At 29.8% G+C, this 21,487-nt stretch overlaps 1 protein-coding gene across 2 annotated transcripts in view; it reads left to right on the top strand.

Annotated features, from left to right (window-relative positions):
* Dlish (Dachs ligand with SH3s) overlaps positions 1-21,487 on the top strand; it is a 65,219-nt gene that overhangs the window by 28,043 nt on the left and 15,689 nt on the right. For both annotated transcript variants that reach the window (XM_085816714.1, XM_085816713.1), the window contains exon 2: positions 4,644-5,360. In XM_085816714.1, the coding sequence (XP_085672840.1) occupies positions 4,763-5,360 (598 nt within the window). In that variant the 5' untranslated portion in view covers positions 4,644-4,762. The remainder of the gene's footprint in view (positions 1-4,643; positions 5,361-21,487) is intronic.

Below are 21,487 nucleotides of genomic sequence, written 5' to 3'. Positions count from 1 at the left end.
AAATTATTTCATTTTTTCTAATGAAGAGCTCTTAAACAACTTTTCGCTTTTGGGGATGGGAATTCTTTTATTAAACGGTTCTAAATTTGGCGATTTTAAGATCTGTTCCTATAGAAAATTTTTATTTCCGAGATCTGGGAATTTTTCGACAATTTTTTTCAAAGCATTATAACATTGATAAATTTTATTTAAATAATGGTAATATTTTGGAATTATATTTAAGAAGTAACATTAAATAAAGCATTTGTATTTTTCACTGTCATATTATAAAGTTCAATTTTATTATTACGCAATATTTTTGAATGTGAAAAATAAGCAAAGTAAAATGCTTGTAAAACACCTTTTACAAAACATTTCTTAGCAAAAGCAAAATAGCTATGTAATTAATTTAAAATGTATTTAATTTTTTTTTTTTTTTTTTTTTTTTTTTTATGGTAAGAGTTTTTCTTATGTAATTGTCTCAGAATACGCATCAGTTTTCTCCAGAACTTAATTTGCGACCGACCCCACAGAAGCTCTGCTCCAGTACTTCTAAGTTTTGCAGTTACATCATAATTCTACCTGAGCAAAATTTCAGTAGATTTAAATCTTGAAAATTTTATTTTTAGTAATAAAATTATATTAAAAATCGCTTATTAAATTTTAATTTATCTCTTCGTATTTGTTAAATTTTAACTTACACTATTTAATTATTTGAAGCATTAATTAGTGAATTATTTTAAGAATTATTTAATTTTTTAATTATTAATGATTATATTAGTCATTTATTTATTTCTTTTTGTTGCTCTTTCCTGATGGTGTTCCACAGGGCTCCGGTACATCTAATTTTATAATTTAAGCTTCAGTTTTCTTTATGAAATTAATTTTACACTTTTTCCTGCGACTTTTTTTTTTTTTTTTTTCCAAAATATTTCTGGCTTTATGCTGTTACAGAATTGGTAGGGATAATTTTTCTTTAGCAATTTAGGCATCGCAGCTTGGAAAGTTTAGAAAGAATATGAAGGCAAGATTTATAGACTCACGATTCTAGAAGTTTCCAGAAAAATGTAACAAAATGGTATTAACATGTAATTTCTTACTTTTTGGAGAACGTCTGGAAGAACAATGAAAACATTATAATTGAATGTGTTACTTCTGATACTAGAATCGTTTTCTTAACATTTTTATCTTCCCTTTATTTTCTCAACTTCTCTCTGGACACAAGCACGGGAAATATCGGAAATGATTCTAATCTTATCATATGGACAGGCGTTATAGAAAGAAATTTTTTTACTAGTAAAGGAATTGAAAACTGACAATTTAAAAGATTCATCTAATATGTCATTGCATCATACACACGGCTGGCACTAGACATTTTCCCCACCTGATGCAGTCTCTGTGGATCCTAAATTCTGCTGCCTGGTGCCTTTCTAAATTCTGCTTCCAGTGCCTGTTATAAATGCTAAAAGTTTTGCCATTTCTAGATTTTGTTGCTCGGTGTGTCACTAAATTCTAAAAATTATGCCACATCAGCTCTGTAACCAGACCTTATCATCTATATTTTATATTTCTCCTGAATGTTTATAGTATTACTAAAGAAATAAAATTAGCAGCTTTTTCTATACATTCTAAATGTATTTATATTATTTGGAATAATTAAATCCAAAAATTCTAAAATGAAAAGGAAACATGGAAGAAAGAAACTGAATACATAAAGGGAAAAAAAATTATTCTTCAAAGATATGTACAGTTATTATTATGTAAATTATCCAGTTATTTACAATTTCAGCCTTTACTATAATTTTCCATTTCTATTTCCTCACCAGAATGCAAATTACTTAGACAGTTTTTAAACTGGTTTCTGGAGTGTAAGACAAGTGTTTCTGACCTCCACTTGTTCCCTGCATTAGTTCCTGCTAGCTCTGATAATTTGTAATTATTCGTCTTGGATTACCGTTGCCGACATTCGAATTTGTTATGATGATAGAGGGATTAAAATGAAATTCTATTGTATAGTCTTTGACTCCTAATCCATATTTTTAGTTTGAATTTGACTCTTCTTGTTTCATTACATCACTACAAGCTGTAATTGATTTTGTTAGCATAAGAACATGCCTTTATTTTTTAAGTTCTTTTTAAATAAGAATCTTACTTAAAGCTTTGTTGGACATTGTAGTTACTTTCAGACATAGTGATAATTTGCTTCATATCTGTTGATGTGTTTTGGACTATTTAACATTTACCAGATCAAATAAACCATCATAGGTACATTGCTGACAGGTGAGGAGATCAAAACACGCAGTAATGAGAACATTCTTTTGTGTGTTGAAACAAATTTCTAATTGTTAGAAAAGGTGCTTAAAAAGAAGGAAATTGATATAAATTAGCCAAAATGTCTGGGAAGGCTTCAAATTAAAAAGACGCATAAATATTTTATTGAGTATTGTTGCTACAAAACATAAATGTTTTGTAGCATTTAATGTGTAATTATCCGAATATCATTTAAGAATCAATGTCATAAATTACATGTATTTTAAATCGTGAAATTTTATTAGATTGGGATTTTAATAGTGCCTTTTTAACAAATATTGTTAAGAAATAAAATTTAATAGTGGTCATGTAAATCCATAATGACTAAGGTTATCGATTTATCTAATTTAATTATTTATAACTAACTGCATAGCCTTAAAAATTATCTCTACATATTAAAGCGAGTTATTGCCTTTCAGTAACTCTTTGTCACTGTGGTCACAAGATAAAATACAAAAATGTAAATATTCAAGTAAAACTTATTCTTTGCATCTACTGAGACTTGAAATAATACAAAACAACTTATCACCTCTAGTGCTTTAATGCCTTATTGGAACCTTAAAGCCTATTATCTGAGTCACAACCCCTGAAACTCTACATGAAGTTACGACACTAACTGCCTCAGACGAAGCCCAAACTTTCAGAACTTGCCTCAGCTGTGCCTATATCGCATACATCAGGCCTCTCAGGTTTGTTTTGATCAGCAGGTCTCTCTCTAGGCAACAGTGGCAACAGGCAGTCTTTTGTTATGAATCATGCTGATTATGATCTTACTTCTCATTTTAACCTATGCCACTTGACATAAAATTTGCTTACTATTTACTAAGCCTCTAGACTGAGTGAGTGTGTGACAAAAAAGACATTAATAATAATAATAAACATAAAGCTAACTATTCGTAAAACATAAATAAAATGTCATTTATCTTCTTTCAGATATGTCCAATTATTATAAGTGTAAAATATTTAATGCTATTTGATAAATTTCATAAAGTTAATTTTATTCTCAAACTTATTAATAATAATGTTAATTAAGCTATTTTAATAATAATGCATCCTACTTACCGATCTATATTTTATTTTTAGGATGGCATTACAAAAGTGAAGTTCAGGCATAGATAATATTTTTAATTGAATTCAGTTCCCATTTGCTCATAGGCTCTTAATTTTTTTTTCATTCATGGTCCTTAAAAGTACTTTATTTCTGTGTGCAGAAATGTGTACGAACCCTGTTGACAGATAAAATTCAATTTAACAGGAAAATTGCAAAATATTTAAAAATGGCATACCTTTAGAATTTCCAATTGACAGTTTTGCACACTGGAGATAAAAAAGAATTAGAGAAATTAAATTCTGTACAGTTCTGCCACTGCTCTTTTTAAAACTGTTGAGTGAGTTAATAAAAAGTATACATCATTCTATGAAAACAAGGATTTATAATTAGATAGAGATAGATAATTAATTAGATGGTTTTTATTATTATTATTTTTTTTAATGAATACGATTCAAAAAAGCAATATTCTTAAGAACTGCATCTATTGCTACTCAAACAGCTTAGTCTGTTAATCCACAACAGACATTCAATTTGAAAGATAAATATCATACATTTTGCCAAATGGCAATAAGGCATGAATGAAAAGTTTAATAACACATTTATAGTAATTTGACAGAGAATCCCATTTCAAGCCTTATAGTCTCTTATGGGCAAAAAAAAAAAAAAAAAACCTGCAACAGTATGGCTGATCAATTATTTTCTTGAACACCTAAATAAATATCTGAATTATTTGGTGCATTACTACACCTAACGTGTTAAAGTAGAATAATTATAATTTCTTTTATGTTTATAAGCAACAAATAAATTGTTTTCGCAGTAAGCAGAAACTTACATATAACTGATGCATATATTTTTTTGCAAGCTAATTCTTTGCAATCCCCTCTCCAAAGTTAAGCAATCAAGACTACCGTACTGATCCTAGATGTGTGATTATCTGAGAACGTGTATAATCCACAAATTCCCTATAATTACCCTACTTATGTGCCATTTAAATTATAGTTTTTTTCATTCTGAATATTTAAATTTAATTATATTAATTTATTAATGGAACTGAGTAATTGAGAATTAATTACCAAAGAATGGTATTTTCATAATGTTGAAATTTTTGTTTTAGATCTGTATGTTCAAATTTTTTTTAATTAGTACATAATTTAGCAGTATTCTTTAATTAATGTAATAATTAAAAACCACTTTAAAAATTGTAATTTCTGCCTAATCTTCATATTTATATTAAATATTATATTTTACGTATTTAAAAATTAAAAGTGAAAATTCATTAATGCACCTTTATTCTTTAATTTAGATGGAGATAAGTTATCAAGTCGAACTCCAAGCATTGGACGTATCACTGGAAGTGCCAGTATTGAAACCTTAGTACGTGTGGGAATTGAAAAAGAAAATGGTCTGTCTCCAGATTCTAAAATGGTTGTATTACATGATTTTACACCCTGTGTGGATGATGAACTTGAAGTTAAAAGGGGTCAAAGTGTAAATATGTTGTATCAGGAAAATGACTGGGTGTATGTTATTGCAGAAAATGGACAAGAAGGTTTTATACCACACTCTTATTGTGCACCATATGGAACTCATTTTGCAGAATTAGCTCTGAATATTAAACACAAAAAATTACCTCGCAATGAGCGAGAACAAGAAATAGACCAGACATCTTCCAGAGGTACTCAGAGTGCTGATAGTGGTCAGCATTCTGATGTCGAGAGCTATGGAATAGTGCCTGAAACTAGTTCTAATAACAATGTTTTGTCAATAAATCAAAATAATCAGAGTAGTTCTTCTCAAAGCTCCCTTCCTGATGTACATCCTTTTTTTAAAGATCCTGCAGGAAGGTACATAGTACTTTACACTTTCATTGCAAGAGATGAAAATGATGTTAGTGTTGAAAGAGGAGAATTTGTGACTGTATTAAATAGAGAAGACCATGATTGGTTTTGGATTGTGCGTTCAGATGGTCAAGAGGGTTTTGTTCCAAGTGCCTTTGTATACCCAGCTGATGTTATTCAAGGTAATTTTCAGTTATGTGATGCACTTCTGTAATTATAATATGTTAGTACAGTACAAAGTCCAAGATCTGGACTCATTGGAACTTAGGTGATTCTGGATTTTAGATCATCAGTTTAAATCTAGCTAGATGACATGTAGAAATTATAAAATTAAAAATCTTAAATAGTTGCTTATGAAATAATGAAGCATTTATTACCTTAAAAGAATTAAAATTTACTTTAAAGAAATAATGGTAAAAAAAAAGCTCAGTATTTGTTTGCTTTATTAAACTTTTCATTTACTGTAAGTTGTTTAAGATGCTTCTTTTGTTGTGCTAATACTTTTTCTTTAATTTTATAGACAGACATAATTTCTTGTTCAGTTACAGTCCTACAATTACCTTGCCAAGAATTCTCATTAAAATGGCAATCAATTTTTTCCCCCTTAACTACCTCTCTGTTACTTTCTTCACTAATTTGTTATCCATTAGTTGATTTGTTATTAGTGTATTGGTATTGCAATGGAATACTTTTGTTATATCATCTTCATTTATTACCATTTATTAACACTTCTTTAATTGGAAAATTTCGCTTTGGGGTTGCGATATCCAGAACCATCAGATTTATGGATATCATTATAAAGCTTAGCAAGCATCCACTATACACTACTGTCTATGTATTGTAAGGTTGGTGACTAAAGGTATATTGTTCCACTGAAATTTGTCTTGTTCTTATCATGTGCTGAGGAAGTTAAGCCTGAAGTTTAGTTTATTATTTATTATACTTACATCTATTTCTTACATATGCTTAAGGGTTATCTGACTAATCTGGATGAAATAAATTCCCATATATACAGTATAAGGCAGCATATCCCCATTTTTATAGATTTTTTTAAATCATAAACGGTTTTTTGATATAAGAATAGTTTTATAAATTCCAAACGCACACACACCACTGCATGGCAGGTGATAGTCAATATATTATCACTTACTACGGGACAAAAAGAGTGGCAGGTGCATAACTAAATCAGACAGTACTATATGACCAATGAATTTCATTTACAAACTCTGTTTTTAGAAATTTCTGTTAAATTTCTGAATTACAGATGTCTGAAGTCTGTTATTATCGTCAATATTAATGTCAGCATAGTTACTATGCTGTTTGGTATTCAGTTACTGATATTTAAAACAAAAATTGTTTTAGATATTGCTGTGAGACATTTCTCAAGCTTCTGACATGTGATGAAAGAAAGAAAGAAAAATACTAAAAAATAGTTCACCATATTGGTGTAAGGGTTGTATAATATTCAATAGGCATAAAATCAGTACTAAACTTCGATAGGTTTTCGTTTGTGATATATGCCAAGCAATAAGGCATGAAAAAAGCCAAATTATTAATCATATAGATTTATGTTAATATAAATGATTGTTTCTTCAACATGATTGTGCTTTATTTAGTGCTGAAGTGTCATTGAGAACAGGTCTCTCCACATTCTTTATTATGAAAAAAAGGTCTGGTGTGCATGCGTAAAACATCCGGCATATGCCATTTTCAGAGTCTTTCTTCCTTTTCAAAAAAATTTCTTAACAAAATTGAAATAAAAATTTTCTGGTGATTCAGAGATCCAGACTTTGCACTGTACAAATTAAGTTTTTTATAAAGCAACGGATACTTTTAGCATCATATGAAGTTTAGCTATAAACATGTAACAGATAAATTTTCTAAGGGTATTAAATTTCTAAGGGTATTAAATTTAAGGGTATTAAAAGAAAAAATGAGATTAAGAATTTTAATAGCTCCGTAATGAGTCCTTATCTACAAATGAAAAAGGTTTTCTATAATCAGCTAGATTAGGTCACTAATCAAAAGTACTTGGATAGTGCTTGTCGTATGTGGAGGCCTCGGCAAGAATGTGAATTTGTCTCAAACATTTACTGATACACATGTGCGAGAAACAAATGGATGACGATATAACCAGTTTTTCATAATTGCATTGTGTTAATGCAAGGGTTCTCAAACACCTCTCACCACTGCTAGAAGTTCATTCCCCTCTTTCCTTTCCAAAACTTGAAAAATATGCATACATTTATTTAGATTGAGATTATTTTTTAACTTGTTTTAATGATTTACAAAAAGTATAGAAAATGTAGATAAATACCATGAATGAAAACTTGAATAAAAGTAGTTTGTTTTATATTCATAAAGTACAGTTTGTTTTATATTCATAAAGTAAATTTAAGTACTGAATAGCTAAATAAATGTTGAACACTTTCCACATATGAAACTAGGAAATTCCTCCTTTCATTATAAAATATACATTGTGCTTATTATTTTCAATCTTCCATTAACAGAAAAAGAAGCTGCAATTGATGTTTGAAATACTATTAACAGCAGTTACAAAACTGTGGCTATCAGAAAGAATTTAAAAAAAAAAAAAAATAAAATATTGATATATATATTTATTTTAAATATTATATTAAATAAAATAATATTTTTTCCAGTATGTGTATGTATGATGTTATTTTAAATAAATTGCTTACAAAATTGTATTAAATACAGTAAGTTCTGTTGAATTATATTGTTTTAAATAAACTGCTGGCAGTATTAAATGCTATAATAATACAAATTTATAATAAATAAGTATTATTATACAACCACCTTTGCAAAATGTGCTAAATTGTGGCAAATGTGCATAACAAGTCTTCAGTCGCCATTTTTGTATGTGTTTGTATATTTCAATGTTTAACCATTCTCTGACGACCTTGATCATTCCTAGGTTGTAGAATTCTCTGTTTTTTTTTTTTTTTTTTTTTTTTTTTTTTTTTTTTTTTTGTTTTTGTTTGTTTACCATAAACAGATTTGTTAGCATGGAAAAAATGTGTTTTCTTTTGATATATTGATAATGTTTGCCAGCTTACGATAAATATCGATGGTTTGGCTATCTCTTTTAAAAATGTCAGCAAAAATGCCAACTTTCATCTAATAAGTAACATTTACTCAGTGCATGCTTTTTACCTTCCACTGAAATATCACTAAATTTTCCCAGGGTAGTTATGTTAATAGGCAAGTATCTTAAATGCTTTCTTTGTGTGTATATTAATTAACTTGTGTTGTGCAGGTATTGAATGAATTGTTGATTTATTGTTAACCATAGTCAGTTTCGGTTTTCTGAATGTTTTACAACATTTGTCAACAGATTGCTCAAGACCAGATTATGATAGTGCTGTATTCTCTCATGATATCAAATATCTCAGAATGAAAAAGAATATAAAGAAGAATTTAAGCAGGAATGTTAAATCTTTTAATTTAATAGTTCAGGGGCTAGATCATTTATATCAGATTTGATACATCACTTAGTCAAGATTAACAAATGGCTAAGCAGTAAAAGCTGTAATATACTGTGGAATTTCAGTTCATGAATGCCTGACATCACGAACAAATCAGCTCATGAACAAATTATCCAAATAAAAAAATGTCTCAGATGACGAAGAATGTCTTGAGTAACAAATGCATCAGTACCAAATGATTTTCAAAGGTGTGTTAACGTTAATTCTGACATAGAAATAACACTATGGAACCGTTGTTTAAGATTTTCTATTGATTAACCCTTATTAACAAAACATTGCAGCAAACTATTCGGTCTGAAAGAAATTATGGCTAGATTGTATTTCAGGCAGAGATTTTGAGAGCTTTGACACTGAAGATTTTTTAAATCTATGATATTGTGTCTAGGCAAAGCCATACGATTGGAAGTCAACAATTAAAACAGTGAAATTGCTGAAGACTATAAAAATGGTTTCAACAAGAAAAATCTGAAATAATTTCAGAAGCAACAACAATATCCAGTTAGGCAGTGACTTCAAAGAGGGACATAAAAAAGATTAAACCCGCATATTTAGTCTACGAAATTTGCATAAAATGGGATAAGCTGCAAAGTTTCGTGTAATGAATTCTCTTTTAGCAGTAAAAAGTGATAGTACTATGCCTTACTTCAGAAACATCAAAAATGAAGATCACAAGACAAGTTTTGAGTGAAAATGAAGCTGAGTGAGTCTCAGAGTCAAATGATGCTATGAAACAAAGAAGGTGTCTCAGAAAGACAGTTATCAGATGCTTTTATGGAATGGGACTACTCATCCAAATAATCTTTTTTTTTTTTTTTTTTTCCACTACCTCAGCATCTCATCTATTCTCATTCGTATGGGTACAGCGATCTGTTTTATCAGTTTAATAACATTATATGTTTTATCAAATTTTGTCTCATATTTAAGAATTTTTTTTTTTGGTTTTGTGTTATGAACTTGTACACAGAAGTACTATTGTAAATTTTAAATAAGCAATCATCTAAGGTCTGGGAATAGATTAATCATTTTGCATTCATTCCTGTGAGAAAAATAGTTTTAGTTGACAAATTTCTGGACTGAATTAGAACTGAGGTTTCACCATACTGATAGTTTGCTGAGTTTTCGCATGTAATCTAAATATAGACTTGTTTCTGTAAAAAGTTTTTAAAAGCTTAAGCACATAGGGTGATAGACCTAATGCATTTTAATGTATCTAAATAGAAATTCCAGGATAAAACAATTCTGTGTGCATGCACGTAATTGTAATGGTAGCGTATTAAAATATATTATTTATGGCAAACATTACATATTTGCTGTAAAACTGTTGTAAAGATGAGTAAAGGATAATGCTTTATGCGTGTTTTTTAAACTTTGAATAACATTAATCAGGTGTCCTCCAATCATCATGACTTACCTTAACTTAAAACTGTAAAGTAATTTGTTATTTTAAATAAAAATAATACAGATAATTGTTATTATCAAGAAATCATTACCTGGTATAATTTTGGATCAAAAACCAACAGCATCCATTTATTATGAAAAGTGTTAAGACAGTGTTTCTACTTCTGTCAGTAAGTGACTTGTGATGTCTGTATAGTACAAGATTTACTTCATTATAAATACACATATAATTTGAATAATTATAATTTTTTAATGACTAGAAATTGTTCCAGGATGGAGATAATTTTAGGTCATTAAAATAATCAATTTAGCATCATTTTTTATGGAAAAAATTAATAACAAAATTGTCATTTTAGTTGTTAATGCATTTTGAGAAAATTAATGTGGTTTGTATTTTTTTTTTCCTTTGTAAGGATTTAATTTTTATGACAGTGTTAAAGTAATTAGACTAAACAGTAATCGTGTAGTATAAGATCTATAATTTATATTTATTCTTTAGATGTGGTGCTAAAATTGTTTTCTGTTTTAATCATTTCTTTTCCCTGCCATGTAGTATCCAAGCAATAAGAAACTATAAGCAATAGATAGTATACTACATAATTATGAATTAAATTGTATGAAAAAGTTTCCTTTTTAATCATTGAAGTGAAGGAAAATAATACAATTTAATTTTGAGTTTAAATACAAATTTATGGTACATTTCCGTTGTGCCTGTGCAGGTGATAAAGTCACCAATAATCGTACAACTAATTCCAAACTGGTAACCTTTTACACCTCATTTTTAAAACAATTCGCAGCCATTTCTTATCAGATTGATTGTTTCTTTCAAAACTGGCATACAATTAGATAGAAATTTTATTAGCTAGTTCAATTTTGTGCCCTAGGGCCATTCGGGGTAATTAAGTCAATTAGGATGCAATCACACCACTTACCCAAAGGCAAAAATATAGAAAAGGCAAAGCCAAGGGTTAAATTCATCAATTCTAGTGAAAATGCACAAGCGAAGTAAAGCACTGCGGTTTTACATAATTTCTGAGTAAGCTATTTGTACGAATTGAAATAATTCTATCATTTAAACTTGCATTCCATATCAAGATTTAACTTGAAATTAATGCAGATAATTACTGGGAGAATTAGATTTTTGTAGCATAGTTTACGTGAGATGAGATTACTTGGGATCCTGTGATATGAACCAGCGAATCAGGATGTTGAACCATGAAAGCATAGTAAATTCTTAAATTATTGTCTTTTTTACAAATTTATTGTCTTTATTTATTGGCTTTTTAAAAAATTTTATATGATATTAAAATGTTTATGCCTTCAAAATAAAAAAATTTTAGAACTAACAATTGTTAACATTTTTATGTGTATACTGTATGTTATGTTGTCGCCAATAAAGTCTGCTTGGCGAAATTTGCACCGGCGAAACGGAAAAGTACCAAATTTATTTAATATATATATATAATTACAAAACAATTCTTTTGAAAACAAAACACAAACATGCCTAGTTATTTCCGTGCATTAAGCTGCAGAAAAACTAACACCTTACACATATATTAGTTTATAACAAATATACTGAATGTTTATGCTTTCCATTCTCTGTTATAAGCCAATAAAAAATTTCAGCTGCATGTCTAAAAAAAACCTTGTACAAAATTCACTGTTTTGTGGCCTTTTTTGTGACCTTTACAATGTAAAATATGTGGGAAAGCCCACAGAATCTGATATACAGAGAGTGTTTATGCATTTTTAGAATGATTTCAGCACTGTTTTAGTTAATGTTTAAAATGTAAAGAAGATTGCTTTTTTTAAATGTTTGCTCTAATTGCCTTTTTTCTGGACTAAGTTTCAATTGTGAATTCCATGATAAAAGGCCTTTTGTAAAATTTTCAGGGCATCTATTTCCATTTCTTTTCCTCTGCTTTCCTGAGTCTTATCAATAGTGCTGAATTTATGCTTAGAAAGAATTCTTTTCAAGAGATTAAAGGCACAATAGTCCATAGATAAAACTTAAAGGTGCTATATGCAAGAATGTGTTGAAAAGGTATATATGCAATACCTGTATCAGTCTTTAGTTTTTCAAGGTAGTATCTTTTGAAGTATGACTTCTGGCTTTGTCTTAATGAAGTTTTACTGTTTGAAAATCTTTGAGATAAAGAAGTGGAATTTCGTCTGTAAATGTTAGACATATAATCTCTTCAATGTTGATTCAAACGTTTTGCCCCATTCTTCTCATTTTTAATTTCCCATTATCAGAGAATTATGTGACAGTCATAAGCTCCTTAAAGAAACTTTCTTTGCATTGGTGGAACCAGGTTTGTATATTTTTTTCTCTTCATTTTCTATAATAATTAGACATTTAGGTAAACTGGTACTTTATCAAGGGTCACAATGTATTTCAATTTTCTCCTTCTAAATAGATTTCTTACAGGGTTCTACAGTTCGTTATCTGCTGAGCCACATGCCTTGGCAAAAGCTGGTGAATTTTATGTCTTTAGTGTGTAATTATTTCACAAGACACTGTATTTAATTACAGACACCTTATTATAAACAAAACACATCATCACTCGCATACACACATACGACTACAACTGTAAAGTTGTAGTTGTACGTGTGTATGTGAGGGATGTACTGTAAGTTGTAGTTTTACGACGCCAAACTACAACTTTACAATTTTAAGTTCGATTATGATTCAGTTCTCGATACACTACATCCCTCCCCCTTTATCACAACTTCAGTTTATCAGGGGGGGGTCATCGAATTCTGGTGGACTGATGCAAAGGTTGTGGCACAGCTGGTTTCTTTGGTAACCTGGTTGTATCAGCCAGCAGGTCTGGTGGATTGCCACTTTATCGCCAACTCTAAATCCAAACTGGTAGGTTCCTTTTCAAACTCTGTCTTGCACCCTCCTTTTGAGATCTGGTCTCAATAAATCTATTCTTGTTCGAATTTCCCTCTTCAGCATAAGCATAGCCTTTCTCTATAGAGTAGTTAAATTTAGAGCTTTTCTATATTGCATCAAAAATGTACTGAGTTTTGTCTTAAAGTTCCTGGATAATTTAGCATGGTTCTTCAAGATTTCTTTACTGTGCAGCCAGTGGGGAGAAAGTTACCGCACCTAACCCCACTGGTGATGTATCAGTTGCCAATGTTATGCCAAGGGCAATTTTGGATCATAATGCATCAAAACTTATTGTGAAATTCTTTTTTAATGTTTAAAAAGCCTCCTGACAGTCCCTCAAACAAACCCATTTTGAGTTTTCCTTAGTTAATTGGTATAAAGGATTTGCGATTGTCGCTAATTTAGGGCGAAATTTCCCATAAAAATTAACTTATCCCAAAAAACTTTGAATTTCCTGTACATTTCTGAGTCTTGGGGCTTTTGAAATCGCTTATATTTTTTCACCAGTTTTATATAAACCATTATCATCAATTTTATGATCTAAAAATTGTATCTCGTCATGAAATTTTACTCTTATCCAAATTTAATTTTAGTCCATGAGTTTTACATTTCTCAAAGACATTTTTTAAAGTATTTAAATATGCCTCATCATCAGACTCTGTTACTGAAAATTTAATTTTAGAAGCATTAAAAACAGTATGTATTTTTAGGCGTATTCTTTTGAAGTTTTTTCCCATGTAGATGTAATGATTGGTGGTTTTTCCCTTTCTGATTAGTAATATTGTTGATTTTGCACTTTGAAATTTCAATATCATGTATTTCATGTTTCTGAATTATAGAATAGGAATATTTCTGTTTGGATAGCTCAGAAACATATATTTCAATCCACAGCTTGTTTACATGTGACATTATGAAAGAAGAATAAATTTAAAAGTAGCAGACAATATTTCTCATTTAAAATAATAAGCTGTTAGAAATTTTTATTCCAAAACATTTGCTTTTTTTTAATTCTCTATCAAAATTGTTCTAAAAATATGTAAATATCATTTCCAAAACATTTGCTTTTTTTTTTAATTCTTTATCGAAAATTGTTCTAAAAATGTGTAAATATCGTTTGTATCTTTATCACAATATATGTCATAATAACTGTATTCTTCTTTTACATTAAACATCTTTAATGCTATTTAGCATTTTGTAATGTAGTAGTATTTTTACTTGATTATTCAATTTGATTTATTCATATCATTGTCAAAGTAGTTATCATTTTTATACAGACTGTTAGGTGCTGCAGCCATTTAATTTTTCTTTGCATAATCTCTTATCTTTCTGTAAAGTAATTTATGGAGGAACTATTAACTTCCAGGTTATAAGTGTTTGCTCAATAAGTATTCAAAGGAAGGTGACAGTAATTGATGTTATTGCAGTGATGAGTCATAGTAGTGACAAAGAAATGTCTTTCTCTATCATTGCTGCTAATAAATGCAGCAACACTAAGAAGAATTTTTGAAAAAGCTCAGAGAATAGAGTCCTGCTTTCAAGTGGTGTGTTTTATAACTTCTTGAAATGAAAAACAATTTTTTTATTTTATATTATGTCTGTTGAAATCCTTGAAGAATGCTGTGAGAATTATTTAATGAGCCATGGACAGTGCTGACCAGGTAACCCACAGTGGTGACTTCTAGACGACATGTTTTCTAAAAACTTCACATACATTTTCATTTTCGATAACTACCGTCTTTCAAGATTTCGGAACCAAAAGACATGGATCACATCAACTTTCAACCTTCAGCTCATAGACGAGTACTTATTATAGATCATTTCATAATTTTATTTTCTATTTATTCTTTATATTTCATTTACTTTAGTTGAATTTTTACTTTTGTTTTTCCTTAAACCTTGCACATTGTCTGATGTACACCTTGCCCCCCCCGAAAAAAAGGGGGAGACAGTTCTCTATCTCCCATTTTACTGGGCTGATTGATGAAATTTAACTTTCATTTTATTGTCTTCAAAGTGCGACTTAGGATATGTATTAAATTTATATATAGCTTTAACATAGGTATTCTGATACAAAATTGGAGTTTTTTGATATGACACATATTTTTTTCCTTATTTCAGTTTTATACAACTCAAATTATGCTAAAGTGCCAAGTTTCGTAAAAATCACACGAGTAGTTTTTAAAAAATTAGCTCTCAAAATCTCCTCAATGTTAATTGAATTTGGTATATATTTATTAACCTGTTGGTGCTGATCATCACACATATGTGCCAGCAAAAAATGCACTCATTTCCTGGCCGGCACGCTCCCTTGCCAGGGTGATTTCTCATTCTTCCCCGGCCATCATACATTTGTGCCAGTTTTTTTGGAATGTTTTAAAAACTATAACTTTTGTCACTTTTCATGTCTGTAGCATTTGAGGTGCATGTAGATTTGACCTTCTACTTGAAATGAGAGAAATATGACTCACTCAGGGAAGAAAAGAAAACATAATATAAACAAAACAGGACTCCTCTCTTTAACTGGACATATGATGTAAACATCCGTGTTTCTGATTTTCAACCAAATCCCTTTTTTATTCTTTTTTCCTTTACTTTTTAGGGTATATTAGGATTATAGTGGAGTTCTGTTGCAGCATTGCTTTCGGATAATTCACCTTCTTCCCTTTTTATTTTGGAAAGCCATGACTTCAGTTTATTATGGCCAAAAGAAGTGTTATTTATCAAAAGAAGGATATACTTGCATACTAAATGAGCCAATTAATGACATCGATGAGTAACGATATATTTTCTCGATTATTAAAGTGATATTTCTTGTAATTCTGATATGGGCATTTTTCAGAGATTAAGCTCTCTGAGTGTCTGCCTACCACTTCCTAGGAAAGACATTGTTACTTCTTGTAAATAGTCTTTCTTGTACTTTTAAAATTAATTTTGAAGTTTATTAATGTGTTTTGTCAGTTAAAACTTTGCAATAATTTGAATAGCTCATCCAGAAATTGTTTCTAAAAGACGTTTTTTAATACAGTCAAAAGTCGTTAATCCGGACTCGTCGGGACTTCGGCGATTCCGGATTATAGATCATCAGTTTAAATCTGGTAAGATGGCATGCAGAAATTACAAAATTAAAAATATGAAACCGTAATTTATGAAATAAAGAATAATTATGATCTAAAGGGTATCAAAATTTACAAAAAGAAAAAGCTTAATATTTATTTGTTTACTTTATTAAACATTTCTTTCAATGTAAGTTGCTTCGTTTCATGTGATAATACTTTCTCTTTAATTCTATTAAACAGACATAATTTCTTGTTTAGTTACAAAGTTCCGCTGTTCAAGTCCTATAATTGCTGTGTTGAGAATACCGACTAATTTGTCAATCGAAATGTTTTCGTTTTCAATAACCTCTGGGTCACTTTCTTCACTATCAGAAGCGAATTATAAACACGGAGTACATCGACATGAAATACTACACTTTAGTAAGGAATTATAAGCCAAATAAAATAAAAACATCTGCCCTGAAGATAAGGATAGTGCTGACAGATCAACTTCCAATCCGCAGCGTGAAATTGATAAACAGATTTCGGATTTCAAAACATACTTTCGCTTTGTAGATACAAATTACATATTAGTAAATATATATCTATCGGAAATTCTATTTGACATAATCGAAAGTTCAAGCTTACTTTTATAAAATTGCTCTAACAGTCTGCAAAAAATAATAAGCCGGATCCAATTCGAAGATTAAGGAACAACGCAATGTGCAACATTAACTGAATTAGATAATTTTAGCTTAGCTTATACCTCTGTTACACATTAAACGCGCATGTGCACAAACATATTCGCAGCCGTAAAGGTCTTACGCGCACTCTTAAACGCCTGTGCGCATGCGTGAACCATGGAGGTAGGAAGTAAGAAGGAGTCGCCCTAAACAAGTTTCTCCGTACCCTGCTCTGAAGCACCGGCGATCCCTACGTGGTGACCAAAACATTGGGTCATTTACCATTGAGTTCTATGGGATTTGACGCGTTCGGGTGTAAATATTTTGTAATTACGTCGCAAATATACATATAAATGTATATATTTTCTTTTTCTACAACACTTCAGAGTCCGAAGTATGTGAAAACAACATATTTTTAAACAACATTTCATTCTGAACGGAATTAAATGCTATACTTTTCACAGGACAGTTTTCTCAGAATGGTTTAATTTGAATGAAATATTTTCACATGTTTTCGTTAATTACATTAGAAAAAAAAATTAAGGTAATTCGATTTTATTCGGTTAAGGTACAAAAATTAAGATCAAAGTTTATTGTATTATTAATATTAAAATTATGCATTATTTCTTTTCTATTTATAGAGCTTCTTCCTAAAATACTTTCTTAAATATGACATGATTTTTTGGCTTCTTTTAAATCGAAAAATGTAAGTCAATTTATAATTAATGCTCTATTCGGTTCATTTTAAATTAGAGAATTATTAGGAAAATAGTATTTGACTTTCTCTGAACATTTCTGAGAGGGAATAAAATAAGTTTTTTTTTTTTTTTTTTTTTTTTTTAAGTATTATTTAAAACTTGTAACTGAGTTATTATAAAATGTAAAGGGAATAATTCTTTTAATTATACTTATCAGATTTTTTTTTTTTTACCCTTCATTTCAACAATACATATTCCAAAACTCTTTATTACGTTCTTAAGTGCGCATCTCATAGCATTTGCTTTACAATACCTTTTAACAGATCGCTTTCCAATACGAACAATTCTTGCTTAAATAGTTTTATAACGTATTTGTCAACAGGATTTCAATTTATGTTTACAATTCAATATTAAGATTATTATATATTTAGATAACATTTATAATCATTATAAATTAGATACATTTAATCATTAGATTTCTTCACAGTACTATCACAGTTGTTTATAAGTGAATAAATTCTTCATTTCAAATACATTTATAAATAATTTAATGAATATTTAAGTATTTTGTCAAAGGCAGATACATGCTTTTTGCAAGCACATGCATAAATACCCATACATATTTCCTATTTATCATTTCCGGCATGTGCAAATCTTTAATTTCTGTGCATTCACTATATTTTTCGTGTAAAGTAATTTACACTAATTTAGCATACACCCGAAAGTTTTACATAAAAAATATATATGAATATAATTTGAATGAAAATTATAAGTATTATTTTTAATACCCACTCAAAGGTCAGTTTTTCTTCAAAATTCCTCCACGATGGCATCTCTCTCTTTAGGCAGATACCCCTTGCATGCGTTACTCTATTTAATAAAAACTTAATCTGACCTATGTGCCTAATTACAAATATTTTAACATACATAATTTTATATTTACATTTAGCCATCAAGTTTCAAACTTTTCAAATCTTCTAGAAAATAAATTTTGGCAGATCTCTTTTAGCAATTTTCTTAAAATCTATATTTTTGTAGTGCAACAGCTTATAATTTTATAAAACAAATTCATAATCAAAATCGCTGTTGTTAGTTATCGAAAAATAACCAAGATGTGATTTTTGCGTAAATGTCAGTAAACTATACAAATTGCTATTATCCATCACACTATGAATGTTTCTTTCATGCGAGAGTGTCCCTTTTTCGATTTCTATGGAACTGTCGTGTGTCGAAATACTATCAGAATTTTGTCAAGCGAGCTTCTGAATGTAAACAAAAAACACGCCGTCTGGTGACCCAAGATTCAAAGCAGTGCTTCACTTCTAGCGCGGAATGGCCCCTCCTCCCTTTCCTACCTCCATGGCGTGAACGTGACGCATGCGCAGAAAGTTTGTAGCTTTGAGGTTATGGGTGTCCGAATTAACGACTTTTGACTGTATATGTTCTTGTAAAGAAAAAAAGACTTTTGAATGCTAATTTTGAAGTATATAATAGTTTAAGTAATAATCTAAAATGGTACCAAAATTTACGATGTTACAATGTCTTTTTTTAAGTGATTTCTTTTTTCTAAAGTTAGGCTTAGCAATGCAAAACCCGCTGTCCTGTGCGAGCATTCCTTTTGTCCTTTATCCCAAGCCAAATAGCTGTTCCATCTCGAAAGGGTTAATATTTCTTTTTTTTTTTTTTTATTAAACATGTGTGATTCCTTCCTTCATATTTAAAATTTAGGTTCCATCCAAATAAAATTTGCAGTTGTTTTTTGATTTATTTTTTAAATTTGTATTTTTTAGAAAATTTTATAATTTTTTAAAAAACAATTATTGAATCATTACTGTAACATTTTTACCATAGCCTTAAATTAGATGTATTTCTAGGCATACCTGAAAACATTGTTTTTTTTGTTCAAAAAAGAAATACAATGTACATATTGACACGTTTTGAAATTTGGCATATTTGTTATAAGCAATAATAATGCCAGATGTAGTTTATGCAATTCAAATTATTTGAAAGAATGAATGATGTACCTTTTACCCTGCTCATGCACAATGAAAAAAGAGAAAGGAAAATAGCTTATTATAAATTAAGAATTTCGCTATGTGCCTTTTGCTTGGCGCAACTGAAAATTGCACCAAGATAAATTTTTAAATTTTGAAGTTTTCTAACCAATTTGTACAAAATTTAACATTTATGCATAATTTGAGTTGTAGAATCGAAATATGAAAGAAAAAATCAGTATGCCATTTGAGAAAAATGTCCGATTTTGTGTTAACAATTGGGCTATATATAAATCCAGTTTGTATCCAAAGTCTTCTTTTTGAGACATGAACGCAAGTTGAATTTCGTCAGTCAGCCCTCTAGAATGGGAGATAGAGAAATGTCCTTTTTTTATTATTATTATTGCAGAGTATATATGCAGTCCAAATTCCATTTTATAATCAATCAGACCCAGTCTTATAGTTTATTATGTGTAAAACTACATTTTGCTGTTGCCATCTCCAAACCTATCACACAATCAATTACCAAGTATAATTATGAAGTTTTTCGTCTTCCTCCACATACTGTGTCATTAGTTCGAGATTTGCTATGAAACCATATCCTATTGACCCTTATACAAAGGTCAAAACTGAATTAATTAACTGGTCGAGAGAATCTTCCTAACAAAATAAATCCCCCAATTATTATCTTTAGAGGAATTAGGAACCCTTCTGATTTACTTTGCAATGTAAAACTTTAAGCGGAATCCTTAAGTGTACCTGACTGCTTATTGGTAGAATTATTCTTTCAGTGTTTGCCTGTGATCATTCAGTCTATTTTGGCAGTCGTTTCTGGTTTAACTTAAGTCAAAGGTGCAGCAATTGCTGATAGAATCCGAGAAGTAAATCCAAGCCCCAAGATTTAGCTTTTCCCACAGAATCGACCATTCTATTGAGGACAAATTATTTAAAGAAATAGAAAAATTAAACATATTGACTGAATTTTCTTTTTCATGATCACTCACCAAGTCGCTAGGATCACAATAAATCTGAGAAAAGAAGCAATTCCAAACAGAGAGATTAGTCTATTTGCTGGTATCATAGATTTTTTGGAAAAAAACTTTAGAGGCATCAAACTTCGTTTGAGGCTGGGAAACCAAAACATCAAAAAACAGTCTTAAATTGCTTTTATTTCTTTGCCTCAAATTTCATATCACCTATTCATTAAAAAACCAGAGCACAAGTATTTCATTCTTAGTTGATACTGAGTCTGGCATATCCTTGCTTCCTGCAGACAGTTTTCAAAGACAAAATTCTCCCCCATAAATGCTATTCTCTGCTAGTTCTTCAACTATTCATGTTTTTGCTAAAAAAAAAAAAAAAAAAAAAAAAAAAAAAAAAAAAAAAAAAACACTTTTTTTGGATTTCATATTAAGGCAACAGATTACTTGGACTTTTCTAACAGCAAATGTTAATACACATTTAAAAAGAAATCCTTCTGTCAACTAAATTACCAGATCCTAACCAACCTGTTAAACAGCACACTGTTCTTTACATTATAGCAAAAGGCCCTCCTGTGATAGCAAAACCTTGCTTGTTAGCTCGATTGCTTTAGGATTTCAAACTAAGATTCAATTGGGGCATTTGAGTCCTTTGAAAAGCATTAAGGCATCCTACTTCACACGATTCCAAAAAAGGGAACTTGGAAATATCTAGACGATTATCGTGCATCGAATGCTCAAACAATAAAAGATAAATATCCCATTCCTTGCTTAGCCGATTTTACTGTTGCACTGCATGGTACTAAAAATTTTAGTTATGTTGACCTTATTAAAGCATAACATCAAATACCTATCAATTCTGATGATATTCCTAAGACTACCATATGTTCACCATTCAGTTTATTCAAAAGTATGCAACATATCCATGAGTTTTCAACATTTTATAGACAATCAGGTGTGAGATTTAGAAGACATTTATGCTTTCATTGATCACTTACTCATAGCTGCTAAAGATCCTAAAAATTTTGCAATCATCCAAAAGCCTTATTTTCAAAACTTGAAAAATATGGACTCGGCATAAATGTTTCAAAATGCTCCTTTAGTAAGTTGTTG

Source organism: Stegodyphus dumicola, chromosome 5 (assembly GCF_044657685.1).
Source record: "Stegodyphus dumicola isolate Sdum_Otavi_A_Nest chromosome 5, ASM4465768v1".
Taxonomy (NCBI): Eukaryota; Metazoa; Arthropoda; class Arachnida; order Araneae; family Eresidae; genus Stegodyphus; species Stegodyphus dumicola.
The sequence above is the reverse complement of the archived record's forward strand: the minus strand, read 5'-3'. Positions and strand labels throughout refer to the sequence as shown.